This window comes from Heptranchias perlo, chromosome 25 (genome assembly GCF_035084215.1).
Source record: "Heptranchias perlo isolate sHepPer1 chromosome 25, sHepPer1.hap1, whole genome shotgun sequence".
NCBI classification, from domain to species: Eukaryota; Metazoa; Chordata; class Chondrichthyes; order Hexanchiformes; family Hexanchidae; genus Heptranchias; species Heptranchias perlo.
Window position 1 is genome coordinate 27,833,424 of NC_090349.1, and position 8,980 is coordinate 27,842,403.

General features: G+C 39.1%; 2 protein-coding genes across 5 annotated transcripts in view; both read left to right on the plus strand.

Moving 5' to 3' along the window:
• Nucleotides 1–10: 10 nt before the first annotated feature.
• LOC137342157 (coiled-coil domain-containing protein 157-like) lies at nt 11–1,790 on the plus strand. Its single transcript, XM_068005882.1, has 2 exons — nt 11–281; nt 1,407–1,790. The coding sequence occupies exon 2, from the start codon at nt 1,539–1,541 to the stop codon at nt 1,788–1,790; it is 252 nt and encodes an 83-aa protein (XP_067861983.1). The 5' UTR covers nt 11–281; nt 1,407–1,538.
• The window catches only part of LOC137342155 (coiled-coil domain-containing protein 157-like), a 30,372-nt gene continuing 23,088 nt past the window's right edge, over nt 1,697–8,980 (plus strand). The window contains exons 1-3 of one of the 4 annotated variants that reach the window (XM_068005876.1): nt 1,698–1,786; nt 4,129–4,263; nt 4,380–4,510. Coding sequence is in view for 1 of the 4 variants with exons in the window: in XM_068005874.1 (XP_067861975.1) it covers nt 6,843–6,964 (122 nt within the window). In the remaining 3 variants the exon portion in view is untranslated. Of the gene's footprint in view, nt 1,787–4,128; nt 4,264–4,379; nt 4,511–6,690; nt 6,965–8,007; nt 8,733–8,980 lie in introns of those variants that run through there. The other 3 variants (XM_068005877.1, XM_068005878.1, XM_068005874.1) reach the window with 3 other exon arrangements.

Here is an 8,980-nt window from a genome sequence, read left to right on the forward strand (position 1 = left end):
GGGGGGGGGGGGGGCAAAGCACATCCACAATGAGATTCTTCACGCACATTTAGTTAGATGCATGCCTCCAGTCACGGTTTCAGGAATTAATATGTCTGAGGATTCGGTTTGTTTTTTCTCGTAGTAATATTTTTGTTATGAATTCAAGTTTGAATGGTACAGCCCATACGTAATTGCGACGATTTTACGCACGTTGAATGCGCAAACTCACGTTACGCACCTACGTGCGTCCATGACAGCACGCAATAAACATTGAGAAAGAAGACAACGGACGGCCGCAGGTAACATGGAGGGGTTGACCTAATAACTATTCAACGATTCATTGCTTCTCTAGTTTGGAGGAAAGAGCATTATAATGGCGGCCCAGTGGGGGAAACAGCGACTAGAGGCTCTACTGAAGATTACAAGAGTCAGTGTATCTCTTCCCCTCCCCCCCCCACTTTAATTTCCTCTCCTCTCCTGAAGGTGCTGACTCCTTGCTGGCACCGTTTGATGCTTCACCCAAACAACCATGCTTCATGTGGCATTGAATGTCAGCAGCTTATTTAACTATGAGAGCACTGCAACCAAACGGAATCCTGTCCTCAAATGGCATCGAAACACAATCACTTGAAATCAAGGGGCTTAATGGATAGCAATAAGGAGCCGGAGCTCGTCTGATTCCTTTCTTCACCGCTCCTTCCTACCCAGTTCCTCTAGAAAAATGTCTTTTAAGTACAGGACATAGACATTACCAAGCTACTTTTCGTTTATTTTGTTCTATTTTCAATGAAGGAGGTAGAGCTATGTGTGTGTGTTTATTATCCTGTTACAACACTCTGCTAAAGAGGTATTTACAGAAAGCAGTTATAATGGTTGGAATTTCTGTACATAAACCATGGTTTGAATTATTTATTTATCCATGCATCCATTCGTTTTATTATATCATGTTCTGTTGTTCAAACATATCTAGTAACATTGGGCACTCATTTCAAAGTAACATGTGAAAATGTCCTAAAAACAACCCCTGTACATTATTTTTCTATTTCTGAAACAGAAATGTTAATACTAGTGTATGCTGTGAAGGTGTCTGTACTGTCACATATGGTACTGGTCTGAGCTATGAACATACTGACACTATCACTATGGTTTAGACAAAATTCTGTTGGAAAATTTTTGGAAGCAACTGTCAACACATTGAATATCGTTATACTATGTATGTGGACTGATGCCTACACAGAGAATCTGTAGATTATTTTGTTCATTAAGTACAGTGAAAAACATTTCTAATCTGGTTGTGGATATTTTATAAGTGTAGGACAAGGTAAGCAAAATGCCACTCTCGTTAATTTAGGATTCAAAGATGGTATTTGTTTATAAACTGTTGAAACAGCATCCTTAATCTAATTATTTTCTATTTCTTACAGATTGATTGTGCTTGTGGACCTATTAAATTTATTGCAGTGGCAGTTAATTTTTGATGAAATAGCAGTTTGAAATTGCAATGAAAAAATGTTTGTAAGAAAATACACTTAGTGCCTCAATTTCAGGACTTTAAAATGACACTTCTTCTCGGAAATCAAAACTGTTTGGATGGTTTGCGCAAGGATGTCACAGATGTACAAGGGATAATCATAGATGTGTTTTCACGAGTTGGTGCAGTTCGCTATCCATCGTGGAAATTTCCAGATAAAACGTCTTGCGAGTTGGATCTTGTTACTTTATTGGAACGCTTTGATTATATGGAAGATGACCCAGAATTCACACAGCATTCTCATATTGTGCTGTTTGAATTGGTGATTGACAGGTAATATACAAGTTATTCTTTGATTGTTCTCTCCAGAAAGCACTGACCCATGCAGGTTAGAATTCACTGGGCATGAACCATTAAACACTCAGTGGCCACTCTTCATGGACATCGGGTGTCAGCAGATATTTACATCCTTCTAACCAGTTCATGCCAATTTCTTTTGTGCCTCAGTTTTGCACTAATAATAGTGACTTATTTTTCACTAATTGAGGTAACACGCAATAAAGACATGCCAAATGCCCACGATTACTTGCATTGCTCTGTTGATGTTTTCAGTAACAGTTGATTTTTTCAGATTTGATTTTCTTTTCTTCTTTAGAGTAATGTTTTTAAACAGCACTCAAACTATTCTAGAAGTGCTAAGATTGTTACTGAAATCTTTCTTTTAATGTTGCAGTATCTCTGTTCACAAGCCCTTGTTAACCCATAGGAACGTAGGAACAGGAGTAGGCTATTCAACCTCTCAAGCCTGTTCTGTCATTCAGTGAAATCATGGCTGATCTGTATCCTAACTCCATTTATCCGCCTTGGCTCCATATCCCTTAATACTCTTGGCTAGCAAAAATCTATCGATCTCAGATTTAAAATTAATAATTAAGCTTGCATCTACTGCGTTTTGTGGGGGAGTGTCACACTTCTACCACCCTTACTACATTAAAACAAATACTTGAGATTTTCTAAATTCCTAAGATTATTTTTGGGGTATTGATTAAAAGTTATAGGATTTTATTTAATAATCCAAAAATATTTGAATAATGAGGTAACTATGTTCAAGAAGGTGATAAAACAAACTCGGTAACTACAGACCTATTCATCTTACATTAATAACTTTTCAGAATAGATACTGCCTGACAAGCCTCCTTAACTTTTTTGTGACATCCCAAGTAGATATTGGAAAGGCCTGTGCTATAGAATACCTAAGCTTCCAGAAAGCCTTCAATAAAGTCATACATGACAAACTGCTACACAGCTTAAGGGAATAGGTTTCCTAGGGAAAACTTAGAAGTGGATAAGAATTTAATGGAAAGAAAGGAAGTGGGGGAGTGATGTCAGGATGGGGGGGTGTACTCACTGGAGTGCTCCATGGTTTGCTATTGGAACCCCTGCTGTTTCTAATCTGCAGAAACCCAATGCTGTCAAATTTGCAAATGATACTCAATGTGGGAAGGAGGAAAGGTGCAGTCGAGTCCAATGAAGAACGTAGAAAATATTTGAAAGTGGGTACTTCTATGGTAGATTGTTGAATGCTTTGCCTCCTCATTTGAAAGGGAATTTAATAAATATTTGAAAAGGTACAATATATAGGAATGAAGAGAAAGGGCAAGGGAATGATATTAGATAACTCTAGTTGAAGAGCTAGCATGTATAGGTGCATTGGATTGAATGACCTATTTCTGTGCTATAATTTCTTTAAAGTAGTGTAATACTTAAACTAGCTGGGAGAGAGACTGAATAAGATCCGGTAGTGATATTAGACTCAACATTTACCATATCCAGTCACTTGCAGAGCAGCAATCAAGAAGGCAAACAAAATACTGAGCAAAATACTGCCAAATTAATAGTGTAAATCTGAAGCCAAGATGCTTGCATAACACTCTGATCAAGCCACACATCGAATACTGTGTTCAGCTCTGATCACTGAAGTAAAACAGAAACATCCAAGCAGGGAAGAGCCACAGGACTGATCCCTAAGGGGTGATTTTAACCCCCATGAACGGGTGGGTTAGGGGCAGGTGGGAGTTGAAAATAGTTGTTTTTTTAGGTTGCAACTGCAAAATTTTCAGGCTTTGCATTCCCAGTGGGAAGCCTGTACTTTTATCCACCCAAGTTAAACCCGGAAATAAAGCCGGGTTGCGGTCCCGATCCAAAAAAAAACTTTTTTCAACTCACACCCGCCCCCAACCCTCTTGTTCTTGGGGGTTAAAATCACCCCCCTAGTGTCAGTGGACTGAGTTCCGAAGAAAGTTTAGAAATTTTATTTATTTTTTGGTTAGCCAGGTGTATTGACACATCACAGGATACAAATCAGGAAGGCCATTCAGCGGATCTTAGTTCATCCATCTAGAAAGACCCTACACTTCTCCCATTACAGCAACTCATTTTTTCTTAAATTATTCCAGAGATTTTGCCTCTATTACTCATAAAGTCCAATCCATGTATTGATAAGTCTTTGAAGAACTTCCTGACATCAGTCCTAAATTTGTCTGTTACTAGTTTGAACCCATGTCCCATTATCCTGCTCTTGCAATTTGTTTGAAGTAATTTTCCAGATTTACTTTTCCAGGCGATTTACTGTCTTATACACCTCTAAGATTGCCTCTCCATTTTCTCGATTCAAGGTTGAAAAACCCAAGCTTCTCCAGTCTTTCCTCATAACTCGACCACCAACACTAGGGATCGGCTTTGTGGCAATTCTCTGAACTGCCTTCAGCACTCAAATATCATCTTTGTGTCTTGGTGACCAGAAACGCAAGGTGTAGTCTGACTGGTGCACTTTACAATTTCAGCATGACTTATTTTTATTTGTACACAACTGTTTTTTCCCCCAAATAGTTCAGCATTCTATTTACTTTGTTGAATTTTTTTGCAGTGGTTGCACACGGAAATCCAACATCACGTTTAAAAGTCGTCAAAGCAAGCTACTGAGTTGGTGTCAGCCTTGGCTCAATAGTAGCACTCTCGCCTCTGTGTCAGAGATGAAGTCCCGCTCCAGAGACTTGAGTACGTTATCTAGGCTGGCACTTCAGTGCAATACTGAGGGAGTGCTGCACTGACAGAGGTGCCATCTTTCAGATGAGGCATTAAACTAAGGCCTCGTCTGCTCTCTCAGGTAGACATAAAAGATCGCCCTATTCGAAGAAGAGAAGGGGGGTTCTCCAAGCTAACATTTATCCCTCAACCATCATCACTAAAACAGATTATCTGGTCATTTATCTCATTGCTGTTTGTGAGACCTTGTTATGTGCAAATTGGTTGCCACATTTCCCTACATCACAATAGTGATTACATTTTAAAATAAATACTTAATTGAAACACTCTGGGATGTTCTGAAAGGTGCTATATAAATGCAAGTTCTTTCTTTCTTTTCCTATTGAGAATTCTACACATGTAGAGTTTCTATTTCCCTGATAGAGAACACACTCTCTTCCCATAAGGACAGACTCCCACTTACCTAAGTGCAGAAAGCTATTGTGCAGATTGGCAGAGCTAAGGCTATGGACACCCAATTTGCATAGTGGTAGTGCTAGAATTTAGCCAGCTTACCAGTATAGAAGGCCAGTGCTGAAACTTTCTGAGTCCCAGCTACTGATTCTGAAGAGCTGGCAGAGTTTTTATTTAAAAAAACTTGTTGATAAACCTTGCGCAGTAGAGGAACTGCTCGCTCTATGTTTGATAAGGAATGAGGATAACCACTAAATTAACAGTGACAAAGTCATGAGTTAACCTAGTCAGCAGTGCAAGTGGAATAAAATGGCATCAAATTATAGATCACAGATACCACTGTCGATATAATGTGGTCCTAAATTCAAATTCAAAGTGCTGATCCCATGTAACCATGCACAGTATTTTCTCAAATGATTGTTTCTCAGTTTTATTTTGATAAGAAAATGTAAGCTCTCTTAAAAAATGTTCTAATTTTTAAAATGCCCTCAGTGGGTGTTTTATTACTCTATTTATGGCAGAAAATTTTCTTTGTGTGATATGGGCACTGAAATAGTAAACACCTTTATAAAGAATGGATTTATGATTTCATTACACAACACACAGAGGAATTCTCTCCACATGTGGGTTTATTGCTGTGCATTTTTTTGCTTTTCTTTGCAAAAGGTTTTAAATTTGTGTTGGGGCCCATTACCTGGTCGTGCTGAGCTCCAGTGTTGAGTCAGCTAATGATGGAATTAAGGCAATGGGTAGATTGATTTTTGATTCAGTGGAACAGGAACATTCTGGATCCAGCTGTGACATTCTCAAACGCGTGTGAAATAAATTGTGTCACACTTGCATTTGCTAACATCGGTGATTACACAACGTTTATGGTCACACATGAAGCTCTGTCAAGGGCTCGTAGCAGGATATGATCAACATCACAAGTTGAACTATTTATCATATTTGACTGGTGGTGATGAGAAATTTTATCTATAGTGTTAAAATGTCTTTAAAAATGATTTTCCACATCATCACACTTGTAATATTTATCTCCACAGTTCCAGAATATATGTACTACAGTATAAATAATTATAGCCTCGACTTACCTCTTTCCACATGGTGTGATTTAAAAAAAAGTATTCTGAAAAAGTCAAGAGTACACTTTCATATTTTGATTAAGTAGATTTCCATTGGGAATAGTTCTTGACAGATTGGCAGCTTAATTAGTTGTGTTATAATAAACCTCCAAGCTATAAATATTTATAAGACCATGTAGATGGCAGTTGACTCCTGACACATCTGTTCAAAGGTTATTATTTTAATATGTTATTAAGCATATCCCTAGCAGTGGCTCCCTTGATGGCTCAGCTGTTAAAGCAATCAGTAGATGGTAGGTGAGCCAAGTGGACCAGGAAGGTCCCAGATTTGATCCCTATTCTGTGCTGAATTAGCAGATCTCAGCCGCGACAATGGCAAGTGTGCTGCAATAGGCCTCATCAGTCATGGTAATGGTAGTGGAAAATTGACAAGAGTTGCTGTTCTGTTTGCTAATCAGCAACCCTGTCTAGAATGGTGGTCAAGATTTTGATATTTCTTGGTTGATGTTTTCAAACATAAAGAACCTGAGAAGTATTTTCACTGTTACTACATTTACCTATAACTTACTTATAACAATATCTTAAAGACAGTACAAGTGGCTGGCTGTATTTAAATTGCAACTTTGTGCGAAGCAACATTCATTTTTTCCCATTTAATGCTAATTCTACCACTTTCATTAGATGACATCCATTGTGATTGTGACTGTCCTCTTTGGCTCTTGATGGCATTCAGCATAGTCGACCATTCCATTTTCCTCCACCACCTCTCCTCTATGGTACCAAAATGGCGTTGAGGTAGATCATCAGCAATGATCTTGTTGAATGGCGAAGCAGGCTCGAGGGGCATTCCTAATTGCACCACACAACCAGCACATTTCAAGCAATGGCTTCGCCTCTTGCCCCTGCATATCCTCCTTCAGAGTACTCCAAGGTACCATGCTTTGTGCTCTCCTTTTCCTCATTTACACGTTATCCCCAATGACATTATATGCTGATGATACCCAGTTCTACTATTTCATCACCACCCTTAACTCTACAACCACCTCAGCCTGGTCAGACTGCTTGTCTAACATGGACGAGCCAGTACTTCCTTCAATTGACCACCGGGAAGACTGAAGCCATATTATTCAGATCCTGTCAAAAACTATGTACCCATACTCCATCCCACTTCCTGGTTGCTTGTTTAGACTGAACCAAATGGTTTACAACCTAGGTGTCCTATTCAACCCTAAGCTGAGGTTCAAATCACATATTCTATCTATCACCAAGACTGCTTACTTCCACTTCTGCAGCATCTCCCACCTCTGTCCTATCTTCATTCCACCACCACTGAATTTCTTATCTGTACTTTTGTTACTTCCAGAATCAATTTCTCCATGCGCTTCTTGGCATCTTCCCAAACTCCTCCTACACAAACTCTTAACTCATTCGAAACTCCACTGCCTGCATTCTGCCCCACATGAAGTCCTGCTCACCTATCATGCCTGCTCTCACTGGATTCTTTGCTTTCTATCCTACATCGTATCAAATTCAAAATTTCCCACAGTCACGTCCCACCCTATTTTTGCAATCTCCAGCCCTATATACCAGCTTGTGCCCTTTGGTCCTTCAACTCTGGCCATTTGTGCAGTATTCCCTCCCACCACTGCATTATTGGTTTCCAAGATGACTTGGCCTTACTCTCTGGAACTCCCTCCCTAAATCCGTCTGCATTGCTCCTTCTCTGCCCACTTTAAAAGCTTTGGTGAAACCTATCTTTCTGATCCCGCTTTCACTCATCTCTCCTAACACTTCTACTAGTGCTTTCTGTATATTTGTGAGGTGCTTTGGGACGATTTCTACATTTAAAGTACTATACAAATGTAAGTTATTTTTACCATATTACTGATACACTTTTTATTGTAATACTATTTCAACTCAGTGCTGATTTTGACCACCAGATGACACTGTTGCATTTTGAAAATCCCTTTTTAGAGCAGCCGAGTAAGTGGTGGACCAGACCAGGAAAAACAGCAGAATCCAGATGAAACAAAACAAAAAGTCACAATATTACTTGCTGGGTTAACAATATTATGATTCTGAAAAATGAATCTTTGAAACAAATGCGTGTTACAAGAAAAAAATCCATAAAAGCAAAAAGAAAAATTCACAATGAAAATAGCATTTTTTAGATGAGCCTGATATCTGAGACATATGGAAACCTATCGCCATGTTCAAGAGTCTCCAAATCAAGCTGAGAAATCCACACAGGTAGTTTCTGTCTGATCAGGATTTCTCTCCCTCTCTGTAGGGCATAGCCCACTTACTAATTTCAGAGAACTCGGCCACAGGTTAACAAGAGTTGAGGCTAAGGGATCACCAGGTTTGTGCAAGGGTATCGTTTAACCATCTAAAACTGTTGCATTCCCAACTAGGTTACTTTGGTGTTATCAGTTATGAGCAGCATCTCCATGTATTGCAGAGTATCCCCATTGAAATAATGGGGATTGTGACTTCAAACGGAGCCTGAGGGTCACTCCAGAGGCATCCAACCCAATGAAAAGCAGCTCTCAGGCCAGTTTAAACTTGTGCCTTTTCTGCCCTGTTTGCAATGGAGTAACTCAAAAGATGGTCTTCACTCCTAACATCACCAGAGAGGCCTAACCAGGGAATGTCTACTTCCTGTCAATAAGAAAAATTATGTTTTAAAAAAAATGACAGTGAGTCTATTATTTTCTTCAATAAATAGATGAAGTGTATTTTGAATGAAAAGTACTCCCCCTAGACTTTCCTCCCCTGTTGAGAGGTTTTTATATACAGTATTGTGTGGACATGATCCATGTGTCCTAAATAGCTTTATTGTCATCCTGTAAATGCCATCTCCTATAATTCACATCAAATGATTCTGACATCTAATTTACCTGCTGTAGCAGGAACATTTAAATGCAGATAACAACAGAAAAGGGGA